At 51.0% G+C, this 13,182-nt stretch overlaps 1 protein-coding gene across 3 annotated transcripts in view; it reads right to left on the minus strand.

Moving 5' to 3' along the window:
- Positions 1-13,182, minus strand: part of USP9X (ubiquitin specific peptidase 9 X-linked) — a 161,511-nt gene that overhangs the window by 99,852 nt on the left and 48,477 nt on the right. For all 3 annotated transcript variants that reach the window (XM_044283617.1, XM_044283614.1, XM_044283615.1), the window contains exons 6-9: positions 7,693-7,911; positions 6,801-6,916; positions 6,148-6,399; positions 4,070-4,208 (exon numbers count right to left, since the gene is read on the minus strand). In XM_044283617.1, the coding sequence (XP_044139552.1) occupies positions 4,070-4,208; positions 6,148-6,399; positions 6,801-6,916; positions 7,693-7,911 (726 nt within the window). The remainder of the gene's footprint in view (positions 1-4,069; positions 4,209-6,147; positions 6,400-6,800; positions 6,917-7,692; positions 7,912-13,182) is intronic.

The raw sequence follows: 13,182 nt of genomic DNA on the forward strand, positions 1-13,182 counted from the left end.
AGGCTACCATAAGACCCAGGACCTGCAAGTATTCCCGAATGGAGAGGCACGGGGAGCGCAGCAGATGCGACACTGCCCCCTGGACCTGGGAGGACTTGAAGGCTGGTAGAATACTTAGGCAGCCGAGGTGTCCAAAATCACCCTCCGGAAGGAGAGCCTCTGGGACGGGAAGAGGCAGGAGTTTGGGAAAGTTACCAGCCAGCCGAACCGTTCCAGGGTCTGAACAGTGATCCGGACGCTGTCCGTGGTCTGCGGTAGAGAGGGGGGCCTCTATCCGGATATCGTCCCGATAGGGCAGCAAAGGAATGCCCCTGGTACGAAGAAGCGCCATGAGCGGTCCAGGACCGTGGCAAGGACCCGCGGGGTGGTCGCCAACCCGAAGGAAGGGCGACAAACTGACAGTGTCGACCCATAATGGCGAAGCGCAGGAATCGATGGTGGGATTCCGCAATCGGGACATGTGATAGGCCTAGGAGCAGCAGGGCGGGCTGACTGGGCCCTCTAGTGCCGGGAAGGCTGGTGCAAAGGAAGGGCTCTTTGCGGGCGACCTGAGACCCCCGGCGGAGGAAGCAGGCGACGGCCTACCAGATGAGAAATGGCAAAAGGCATGCAGAGATGAACTCGTCCAGCTGATCCCCATAAGGTCTGGAAACCCCAAAGGGGAGATTAGCAAGGGAACGCTTGGTGGAGGCGTCAGCATCCCACACCTTCAATCAAATCTCTTCGCGCTGAGTGACAGAGATGGCCAACCTGCGGGCAAAGAGGGAAACAATGTCCCTAGAAGCTTCGCAAAGAATCTTAGAAGCCTGAGACATCTGGAGAACCAACTCCAGTGTGTTAGTAGCCGCATCTCGTACCGCCAGTTCCTGGTGGTGGTGTTGTAACCACACCGAGAGAGCACTGGCTACCCCTGCTGAGTGAAAGGTAGGTCACAGGGACGCGCTGCCAGCGAAAAAAGGACCTGGAAGAGAGTCTATGCGTCTGTCTACAGCATCCTGGAAAGAGGAACTGACTAAGACAGGAAGGGCCACATAATTGGCTAATCCGGCCACCGGAGGATCCACCTTAGGGGGAGGAGACACCTCTCCTCGCCGTCAGCAGGGAAAGGAAAGTATATTCATGCGCTGGGTGGTCGAGAACCTTATTAAGACCACCCCAGGCCCTGGACATGACCGCGGAAAAATCCCTCATGGACCGGGAACATGGTAGTCTCCGACTGCCTGGACGGAAAAAGGGGGAACTCCTGACCAGTGGAAGGAGGAGAATCCCCTTGGAGAATAAAGGTGTCTCGGACAGTCACCACTAAGTCAGCCACCCTGGTGGAGAGCTTAGGCGAGGGGTCCCGCTCCATGACCTAATCAGAGCCGGAAATTCTCCTTCAGACTTGCGCTCCCTAAGGGAGGGGAGAGTCGCCCGAACGCGCCTCTAGACGAGGGGGGGGGGGGGGGGAGAGCCAGAGCCATCCGAGGAGGGATGCTGCTGCTCACTCTCCCTGTTAGTAGTCGGGCGTCTTCTGTGGAAAACCACTTAGAGAGGTGGTTGGCGTCACAGGATTTGAAAATGCCCTATAGTCCAAAAAGGACCTGGCTCGTCCGAGCCGGATAATTCTCCTTCGGATTACTCTCCCTAGGGAGGGGGAAGAGCAGTCCGCAAGCGCCACCGGCGAGGTGAGGTGGGTGGAGAGACGGAGACATCCGAGGTGGGATGCTGCCGCTCACGCTGCCTCTTCGTAGTCAGTCACCCACTGTGGGGACCACTGAGAGAGATGGAGTCGTTAGCGCCACAGGATTAAAGGACATGGTTGCCTTGGCGACTAAGACCAATTTAGCGGCCGCGCTGGACATGGCAGATGCCCAAGCGGGGACCGCAGGCCCCCAGGGACGTGGAGGAGGGGTGGAGGAGGGGGGTAAGGCAGGGATGCAGGTAATACTTATCTGCTCCTGCAGAACTTCTCCTGCAAAACTTCTCCCTCGACTCCAGGACCAGCAGGGATGCACCTCATCAGGCTTCTGACTCCTTGTCCAGGAGTGCAGTGTTCTGGTGGAGGGTGGCAGCAGGAGACCCAGTAGCTGGTGGGATACCGGAGCTGCAGGTCGAGCCCGGATCCACTTGTCTTCTTTGGGGGGCAATGGAGGCAGCCAGGCAGCGTCCAAGGACGGCAGCGGGCATTCCACGGGGGACCAGGAAGGCGCCATGCCGACCTGTGTCCCCATCTAGAATAATATAAACAATTTTTGAAGGCTGAAAGGGGCTTTGAACTCAGAAAGCCTGGACATGGGGCAGCAGCAGCAGTACCACTGAGCTACCAGCTTGCCTGGCACAAAACGGAGTAGAGTGATGAGGAGCTGCACGGCCATGAGCAAACAGAGTCTCCGGTGTAAGGAGAGTCAGAGCGGCATGCCGAGGCTCCGCCTCCCCGAACGCGTCATTATGGCGCGAAAAAAGCGCGCGAAAAATATGCGCACGCGCGAATATATGCGCGAAAATAAGCGCACGCGCGAAAATATGCGCGAAAATAAGCGCACGCGCGAAAATATGCGCGAAAATAAGCGCACGCGCGAAAATATGCGCGAAAATAAGCGCACGCGCGAAAATATGCGCGAAAATAAGCGCACGCGCGAAAATATGCGCGAAAATAAGCGCACGCGCGAAAATATGCGCACGCGCGCGGAAATAAGCGCGCGCGTGATTTAAACAAACACCACGTGGAGGAGCGGCCTGCCGGCGGGCGCTGAGGGAGCGCAGCAGCCAAGGCCCGACGAGAGAAGCGCTGAAGCCCACAGTTAAGGGGGAAGAGATGCCAGTACTCCAGTGCCAAAATGAAGAAAGTGCCCCATCAGGATCCTTCTTCAAGTTCACCCAGGTAGCCACAGACAAATAGACACAGAGGGAGGGGGAGGGATTGGGCAACACTTATCTGCTCAGCATGCTCCCTCGATGTCCAGACCAGCAGGGATGCGCCTCTTCAGACTTCTGACTCCAATCCAGGAGAACAGTGCTCTGGAGGAGGGTAGGCAGCAGGCGTCCCAGCAGCTGGTGGGATGCCGGAGCTAACAGGTCGAGCCCGGATCCACTTATCTTCTTGGGGGGAAATGGAGGCAGCCAGGCAACGTCCCAAAGACGGCGGCGGGCACTCCACGGGGGACCAGGAAGGCGCCATGCCGACCTGTGTCCCCATCTAGAATAAAAATAACAAAAAGGAGTAGAATCAGAGAGTGTCAACCTCCTTCACCAGACACTAAGCAAAGACTGAGTTCCTCCTGGTGGAGTCTGGGGGTATAGCCCGAGGAGGAGGAGCTCTTTCATTTGCATAGTGTCCCTCCTACTAATACCTCTAAGCTATACCCATGGTCTGTGTCCCCCAATGGAAAAAAGCACGAGAAATTATTTTTTATTTTATTTTTAACCCCTCCAGCCCTATTTTACTAAGGATTCTGTATTAAGAATGCTATTATTTTCCCTTATAACCATGTTATATTGTAAAATAATAATGATTGGGTCCCCATCCCGATCATCTCTGGGCAACCATGTGTGAAAATCGCACAGCATCCGCACTTGCTTTCACGCAGCCCCATTCACTTCTATAGGGCCTGCGTTGCGTGAAAAATCACATTGTGTGATTTTCACGCAACGCACTGCACCCGCGCAGAAATCTCGCCCGTGTGAAAGAGGCCTTCGAGCGCTCGTCAATGTTTACCTACACGCTGTATAGTTTGAAGTGGCAGTGGAGAGTAATTACAGGGCTCTTTCACACGAGCAGATGCTGTGCGGGAAAGAGAGCCAAGCCACGCTCTGGACAGCAGAGACACGGAGCATTAACACGATTGATAACGCTCTGTGCCTTTCTGTGATCTTTTTACTACAAAATCACAGTGATAACTTTATTTCACTCTGATTTTGTAGTAAAAAGATCAGAAAGGCACAGAACATTTAAATCATGTTAATGCTCCATGTCTCTGCTGTCCGGAACGGGGCTTGGCTCTCTTTCCAGCACGGCATCTGCTCGTGTGAAAGAGCCCTTATACTTTACATTTGGTTTGATAACACAAACTCTAAAAGTTGAACTTACTGCCATCCGCTCTGCGGTCAACCACTCCTCCTCTTCTGGATTGCCATGTCTGTGCGTATAGTATGAGACGCTTGATATAACTTTGTTGACTTCATTAAGTGCATTCATTTTTCCATTAAAGGATGAAATTTGTAACAACCTAGAACGAAATTACATTAACAAAAGGTTAATTTTACACAACATTTCATTTATATCGCAGAGGTAAACTCATCAAAAAATATCAAGAGCTGACTAACACTACAGTCTATGATGGTCCTTAAAGTTTCAAATTTATATTCCCTGTACCTCATAAAGCTGCAAGATGCATGTTCAACTGAAGAGGACTACACATGGACTGGATACGTGGCTTGATCTAACAAAGCTGGTCAATGACCCTTATAAAGAATGGAAAGAGTGTCTACTGCCAGACACAGGTTTGGAAACAGCCAGATGCCACACAGACTACTGGTCTGGCACCTGCTTGCATGGAGTGAAGAACTTAAGGGCATGTCCAAACTAGACAAGTTCTCTAAAACAGCATGAAGCGTGGATATGGCCGTAGCTCTTATAGCCAGCACCTGAAGAAAAGTACACTCAATGACCAGACAAAAACGGGGTCTCAGCACAAGAGGGCTGCTATATATATATATATATATATATATATATATATATCCATAAAAGAAGTTTCAGGCAGCACTCCTGTCGTTTTACTCAGCCGTAGCTGTGTGGTGCCGGCGGTGGTCCCTCGATTCGAGACGTAAAACAATGAAGAAAATCCGCAGCACTCCTCGAAGATGGCGCTCACTCGGCCCTCACCGGCTAACAGAGCCGTTGTTAGCCGGTGAGGGCCGAGTGAGCGCCATCTTCGAGGAGTGCTGCGGATTTTCTTCATTATATATATATATATATATATATATATATATATATATATATATATATATATATATATATATATATATATATATATATATATATAGATATAGATATATATAGAAGGGCCCTCAGTGGCTACTTTTGGGCAGTGTACCTTTTGGTGAATGATCATGATTGCTACAACTACCGCTATGATGCACTTGAAGATGTTTTGCCCAGTTGACAGACAGAGGGGGCGCACCATTGTACTGAGAGAAGGATGGTCATTTGACAAACTGCCTGCCATCTAGGATGTTCTAATCTAGCTGTTTGGAGGAGTAGTGGTTATGTGAGAGTATGCACACATAGCGATGGACCACCAGAGTAGAGAGGTTCATTTGATTTGATCCACTGACAAACACAAGCAGCCCACACAGTTTTGTTTCCACTATCAAAACATAGGTGGCGCCACAAAAGGAATGTGGTGTCATGGCACACATTATATGTCCAGCCAGCCACTGTCTCCTTTGTTTGCAGCTGTGTTGTGAATGAGAAACCTTGACTGCTACAGACTGGAACCATATCGCCTTTAGCGACTAGTGCAGGTTCTGTTTGGGATCCCATATTGAGGACTGGTGAACACTTCAATCCTGCCACTGCTGTAGAGCAACACCACCCCAATTGCTGGTGTGATGATTCAGGGGGTGATCATATATGACAGTGGGTCACCCCTAGTAGTGATAACAGGGACACTAACAACTCCGTGATAAGTGCAGGACATCCTGCAGCCACATGTGGTGCCTCTCATGGCAAAGCTTCCAACCGGCATTCTTCAGCAGGACAATGCTCACCAACACCTCAAGGGTTTGCTAGGAATGTCTCTGGAAGACTGCAACACTGCTTTGGCCTGTTTGGCACCCACAATTAGCCATAATCAAGTATTTATTGTCATACAGTTGGTATGACAGCTTCAGCAACCTAAGGGTGGACAGGATCTACAGGCCCAGCTACAAAGTCTGTGGGCACATGTGCTGCAGGATACTATACTGAACCTGTATGCATCCATGTCCCACCAGATCTCATTTTGTATCCACTGTACAATAAGGAGTTGTCCTTTTAGGAGAGCGCCTTCAAATTCATGCACTACTGCTAATTATGAATAACATAAAACAGATGGATACAGGGACTGATATCACCACAATTTAAAGCACAGAAAAATCTCTTTTCGACATCAACCAACAACTTACCTAAGTATCATTTTAAGCCTAAAAATTTCTAAATTTTTGACAGTTTCTTCCTGCCCTGGAACACGAGAAGCTAGGTTTTTAAGGGATTTTATTATCATGGAGAGAGCATCGTTTTTGGCTTCGTTCTTGGCTTCTTTTTTCAATTCATCATCTGTTAAATTTTCTAGAAACTGAGGAACCATTTCTATAATTGGAAGAAAGTATTTCTTGACTGTGTGGAGAGTTAAAAAATCATAGCACTGTCCAAATGGCCTACAGGGGAGAAAAGAAACCCTTTTTAAAACCAGGTCAAATGGTACAGAGATTTAAGACGTTTTGCCAGTTCCACTAACTAAAATATCCACCTCTGACACAAAAAAACATACATTTTTACAATGAAGGTCATCTGTGAAATATGCATGAATTGTATGGGATCCTACCAAAAACACAGACAGTAGCAAAAGTCACTGCAGACTGTATATGAATAATTACATAATACCAGTATCAAACTGATCCTCATTCTAAAAGCAAATTAAAGGAACATAGCGGAGGTCTAAGTTGCCTCCTATAGAGAAACGTGTAATTCTGCTTCACTACTCTGCTATGTAACACTTTTACTATCAGTGTGGCCTAAAGCTACAACACAAAAACACAGGGGTACAGGTTTTACTTACTTTATGAGAGCTGCAATGATTTGAACATTCAATGCGGAGCCATTCATAAAGCGATCATGCAGTATCTGGAACCCGTTTAACGTGCCAAACTTATTTATGAGATCTACTAACCAACCCTTCAAACAAAAAAGAAGAATATTAGTTACATAAGTGAAACATACATATCTTGATTTCACCAATTACTTGAACTTTTATACACATTTACAAAAAGGCAGTTGGGGCAGTTGAGAAAACAAAATCACTGGTAATCTAATATACAAACTGGGACAGTCTCTTAGTAGTAACACAACTTTTATCAAGCACAATTTTTACAAAGGACATATAGCTTAAGGGCACTTTCACACGTGTGGCAGAGGATTCCAGCAGGCAGTTCTGTCTGACAAATGCACTGAAATACCGGATCAGTCTCTCCGGTGTCATCCGGAAAAACGTATCCAATATTCATTTTTTTGACATTTTTAAAAGGTCTGCGCATGCGCAGACTGGAAAGCCTGATCCGTTTTGTCATATCACTTAATGCCAGATCCGGCACTAATACACTTCAATGTAAATTAATGCCAGATCCAGCATTCCGGCAGGTGTTCAGTATTTTGGGCCGGAGAGAAAACTGTCCCAAAAATGGAAGAGGGACTGAACTGATTCATCCTGAACGGACTGCTCTCCATTCAGAATGCATTAGGATAAAACTGATCAGTTCTTTTTCAGTATTGAGCCCCTAGGACGGAACTCAATGCTGGAAAAGAATAACGCTAGTGTGAAAGTACCCTAATCCTAAGAAGAACTCAAAGTAGCATTAAAGAAAAATGAAAACATATCAATGTCAACTTTCATAGTAGAAAAGAAACAGATGAGTGCCAGAACTGCAGCTCATGACATGCCAGATGTCACTCACCTTTGGAGATCGTGGGTCAGGAGGACGGGCAAACAATTCATCTTCTGCTAGCTGGACACCAGCGGGAACTGTCTCTGATGGACGTGTACCATTGTAGATATGAAATTTACAATGAGGATTTAAGGCCATAGCAAGAAGCTCAAGAAGAGGAAACCAATCCTGGGAAAGCTTGGCCACACATAGTTCCACAAGGCGATGAGTGTTGTTAATAATACACCTCTGTTCATAATAAAAATAAAAATAAATCCTAATAAATGAATGACCAGGCTATTCCACTCAAAAGAAGAGGTGATCTCTGGACGTCTGACTGCTGGGCCCCCAATCACTAGAACAAGAACTGTGTGAATGCAGCCTGCATAACTAACGATTTGCCATCTTTTCCAGAAGTGAAAAAGTGTTGGCTGTGCATGCACATTACCTAGTTTATTCAGACAGTGGACCCCCGTTCTCCTGATTAGTGGGGTTCCAGCGGTCAGAATTCCCATATCCTATGGACAGGTGATAAATGTTGGTAAAAGGGTAACAAGTGTGTACAATCTTGTTAAAAGGGAACATAACCTCTCTTCATAAATACACCTTTGCATTAGTGTTAGAAATTCCGTTACAGTGTTCTGTTATAACAGAGGTATCACTGAATACTAAACGGAAACCTTTAAGAGGCATTCTGTTTCGCTCCATCCTAATACATTTCTATGGGCACAAATAATGGTTCAGTTTTTTTTTAGTTTTTTTTTTTCCTGTTATGCATGACTGAAAAAAAAGAAAAAACGAGATTTTTGTATAACTTACCAGTAAAATCTCTTTCTCGCTCTTTCCTTGGGGGACACAGAAGACCTTGGGTATAGCTCATCTCCCTAGGAGGCGTGACACTAAGTAAGAACTGTTAAGCCCCTCCTCCACAGCTATACCCTCAGCCTGGAGAGAGAGACTGCCAGTTGCGTGTCCAAGTAGTGAGAAAAGGCAAAGTCCAAAAGTGGAGCCAACAAGCCAACTACCCAACGGGTAAAACAAACTCGGAAACAAAGAATGGGTGGGTGCTGTGTCCCCCAAGGAAAGAGCGAGAAAGAGATTTTACTGGTAAGTTATACAAAAATCTCGTTTTCTCGCCCAATTTCCTTGGGGGACACAGAAGACCTTGGGACGTTCAATAGCAGTCCAAGAGGGGAGGGACCACAGCACCAGGGCAAAGCACCCGAAGGCATCAAGAAACCGCCGCCTGCAGACCAGGCGGCCCAAGGCAGCAGACGCCGAAGCCCCAGTGCGCACCCTGTAGAACCCAGTAAGGTGTGCAAGGAAGACCAGCGACCGCCTTGCACAAAAGCATGGCCGAAGCCTTATGCCTCCGGCCCAGGAGGCACCGACCGCTCCGGCTGAAATGAACGGTGACACCAAAAGCAGAACCCTGCCCTTGGTGCGGTAACCACAGCAATAGACACAGAGAGCGAAGGAAAGCCACCCTGGAGGCCGTCAACTCTTTGCGCGGACATCCTGGAAACACAAGAGACCGAACGCAGACAAGAGCCGGAGATCTCCAAGTAACAACTGCAAAACCAAACAATCTCCAAGCGGTGAAGCGCCCGTTCCCGGAGACGGGAAGGGGATGACCAAAGCCTCGTAGATAAGAAGGCAGATACCACCCTCAGAAGGAAGGGACGGGATGGAGAAACAGCCCCGTCCTGGAAAAGGACAGAGGGCACAGAACACGAAGGGCCACCCATCAGACATGATGGCAACAGAAAACACAACTGTACAGGACAGCAGGAGTAGGGAGAACTTCTACAACGGCACCAAGGGAAAGAGTGGAGCGCCAAGAGCTCAGTGTGTAGTTCCCAGGGCGGTACCAGGGAACGGTACAGAGGAACCAAGAGCCACTCTGTGGAAGAAGGTCATGACAGGCCCAGGAGGGCCAGAAAACGCTGCAAGGGAAAGGACAGCGCCGACACTTGACACTTCAGTAACAGAGTCCCAGTCCCAGGGTCAGGCCGGACTAGAGAAAGACAGAACCAAGGGAGAGAAAGCAGAGTGGGGGAATGCCCCACTTACCACAAAACCTAGTCAAGAACCCTAAGTCCGACAACCGAACCCGGACGAAGCACAGTCGGGAGCGAACACCAGCGCGCTCGCAGGAATCGCCTGGCAAGCGGGAAAAAAACCCAATGTGATCAGGCGCAGACCAGTAACACGGCCCAAGGGTCGGAAGAAAACTCCCGTCGGCCCCCGAACAACATAGTCCCGTATCCAACCGGAGTGGGTGAGCAGAAGGACAGACGGAAGAAACCGGAAGGGTCCGCCCAGCAGCCGACAGATGCCAGGACAAGACAGGCCAAAGTCCAAGTCGACGTAGCCACCACAGGAAGGAGTTCTACAGTCCTGGTGAGGGAAAGTCAAGGACAACCGTGACCGAAGGGTAGTCCTCCCAAGTTACCGAAAAGGTAAGTCCAGCAGGACCATATGCCCAGAATGGAAAGGCAATCTGCACCCAGCGGGAGGACAGAACGCAATAGGCCTGGCAAACAGGCACACAGCTAGTACTGCCAGCGAAAACGAGGGAGACGGTACGAGACCACAAGTAACCCCCGGAACCATCCAAATGAACAACCATGCTCACCCCCGAAGGGGAGGGGGCAATGACGAAAACAGCCTCTGAGGCCTGGCCGGTGCAGAAGCCACCTCGGAGTGACAAACTCAGAGAGGAAGCCAAAACAACCGAGCCAGCGAGGAAAAGCAGTCGAGACAGAGGCCGGCATAACACCCTCCAAACCGAAAGGAGGAATGGCAAACAGGGAAGCCACAGGACAGTTCAAAAGCCGAATACCTGCTACTCTGTGAGACGACCTGCAGATCGCCTCGCAGAAGGCGAAAACCCTGAAGAACCCAAAAGTGGAGGTCCCTCAGACCTGGATAGACGAGCACCCAAGAGAAGTTGGGTGACCCTACCCGAGAGGAGCGGTCTGTTCCTGGTAGCAGATCAGACTGAAGTGCAGAAGGCGCCAAGACAACGCTCTTGACCCGACGGCTTGCGCGGGGAAGCAATGTCACGGGAGGACGAACGGGTACGCATCAAGGTACCCCGAACACCCCCCAGGTGGAAGGGCCAATGAACATGGCTGGTGCAGTCACAACGGGACCACACCAGAGAATGAGTGCCACCCAGCTCGGTGCAGTAGCGAGCCAGCAGAGCCCGTCTACATATATACAAGTTATACAGCGGTGAATACATTGGGCATTCATTTGTTGTGTGTTGGACAACACCTTAGGCTCATACAGGTGGACAGAATGACCTCTTCAGAAAAGAGTGCAAAGCTAGCGACAAGCAGCCTCACCCCAAGAGAAAAAAGTATGTCGCAGGAGGAAGGGAGGCATACGTACTAGCAAACCGCAGGCAGCGAGAAGGCCAACCCACCCACGGGAGGAGAAGGCAAACACGGCCCAAACAACGCACAGAGCGCACAGCCAAGCATCCCACAGTATCCATGGAAGTACAAGTGCAACCCGAAAGGGAGTTATGCACAAGGCTAGTACAGGGGGCATGCTATGGAACGCAAGCAGTCCGCCCAGAAAAGGGGGGAGAAAAGCACCTGGCAAACTCTGCAGACGGCAAGAGTGCAAAGGCCCGCACCAAAGGACCTAGTGAAGGGGGAAGGGCATGCACAGGATTATCCGGGCATTAAATTATTGTGCAATAATCCACCCAACACCGAATTTTGTGAGAGTGCAACGAGTAGTTCGCCAATGAAAGGGGAACGTCCAGTACAGCATATAGAAGGACAGCCGTGAATCTCATGAGCGCGCAAATTACCGCCCACGGAACGAGAAGTGGTCATGCACAAGGCCAGCACCGTTTCTAAAGGAAGTGCAAGCAGCGCACCCATGTTTAGAGGGCCATGCTCCTGGCCAGCAACGTATTCGGTGAGGGTGCAATGAACCGCACACGGCAGCATCGCATCCCAGGAGAGCGCGAGCACCCCGCCACGGACGGGGCCATGCACATGGCCAGCAACGTACTGGCGCAAGAACAAACACCGTCAGTGAAGGTGCATGTATGTCGCCTGAGGAGAGGAGGCATGCCCATGCCGGCAGCAAAGCCAGCGAGAGTGCGGTACACCGCCCAAGGAAGGGGGGGGGGGCCATGCCTATGACTGGCAGCGGATCCGGTGAGAGTGCAAGCACCCCGCCATGGAAGGGGGTCAAGCACGTGGCCAGCAACCTACCGCGAGAGAACAACCCCAGCCAGGAAGAGTATGTATGCCGCCCGAGAGAAGGAGGCATGCTCAAGGCTGGCAGCGAAACCAATGAGAGTGCAGCCTACCGCTTATGGAAGGGAGTCATGCACAAGGCCGGCAGCGAATCCATTGAGAGTGCAGCGTTCCGCTTATGGAAGGGGGACGTGCACATGGCCGGCAGTGAACCCAATGAGTGCAGTGTTCCGCATATGGAAGGGGGACGTGCACATGTTTTATACCCATAGCCGACAGCGAACCCAGTGAGAGTGCAGCGTACCGCCATAGAAGGGGGATACACACATGGCCGGCAGGAATCCAGTGAGAGTGCCGTGCTCCTTGAGGGGTCATGTACATGGCCAGCACCGTATCTGGTGAGAGTGCAATTCTTCTGCCCCAGAAGGGGGTCATGCACCTGTCCGGCATTAAATCCAGTGAGAGTGATGCACATGGCCAACCTGTAACTGGAGAGGCGACGTTCTGCCTATAGACGGGGCGCCTGCCTTTGGTCAGCGCCGCATCCCGGGAGATGGCAAGGGTCCGCCTAGAAGGGGAACATGTAGCTGGCCAGAACCGCAGCAGAGGAGCGCAACATGCCGCCTACGGAAGGGGGGCATAGCGTGCGGCCAGCACTACTGCATCAGGCTGCAGCGTCCTGCGCAACCATTCCGTTATTTATTAACTTTTTTTTTTTTTTTTTTTTTTTTTAAAAACACAGCCACTCTGAGGCAAAAAAGGGGCCACCATACAGGGGCACAATCTCACACAGGCCCACCAGGAAGCCCAGAACATAGAGGGTGTCCTCTAGATGGGAGCCGGCCCCTGGTGGCCGGTACCCAACAGGTTAACAAAACATCCGGCCTAGGGGGCGGCGCTGCGATCCCCTGGGGGCGGGGGACCTCCAGGCGGGAAGAATTCGCGCCGCGAGAAGTTCCCGCCCCCTCCAACTGAGGCTGGAAGTTTGTGGCCTAGTAGGCCGAGAAGCCGGGGCCTAGATTTTCGCGGCGCCCGGCCGACCGGGAGTACCGGCGGTCGGCCAGGGACCGGGAGGGAGCCGGCTGACGCATGCACTAACGGCCCGCGGGTGCCCACCCCGCGGGCCGGCAGAGACAAAGGGCCGGATTGCGGCCGTGCAGGCCGAAGCCTGGGTCAAAGGTTTGCGGCACCCGGCCGGGAGCCGGCAGACGCATGCACTAACGGCCGCGGGTGCCCACCCCGCGGGCCGGCCGAGACAAAGGGCCGGATTGCGGCCGAGCAGGCCGAAGCCTGG

This window comes from Bufo gargarizans, chromosome 3 (assembly GCF_014858855.1).
Source record: "Bufo gargarizans isolate SCDJY-AF-19 chromosome 3, ASM1485885v1, whole genome shotgun sequence".
In the NCBI taxonomy this organism is placed as follows: domain Eukaryota; kingdom Metazoa; phylum Chordata; class Amphibia; order Anura; family Bufonidae; genus Bufo; species Bufo gargarizans.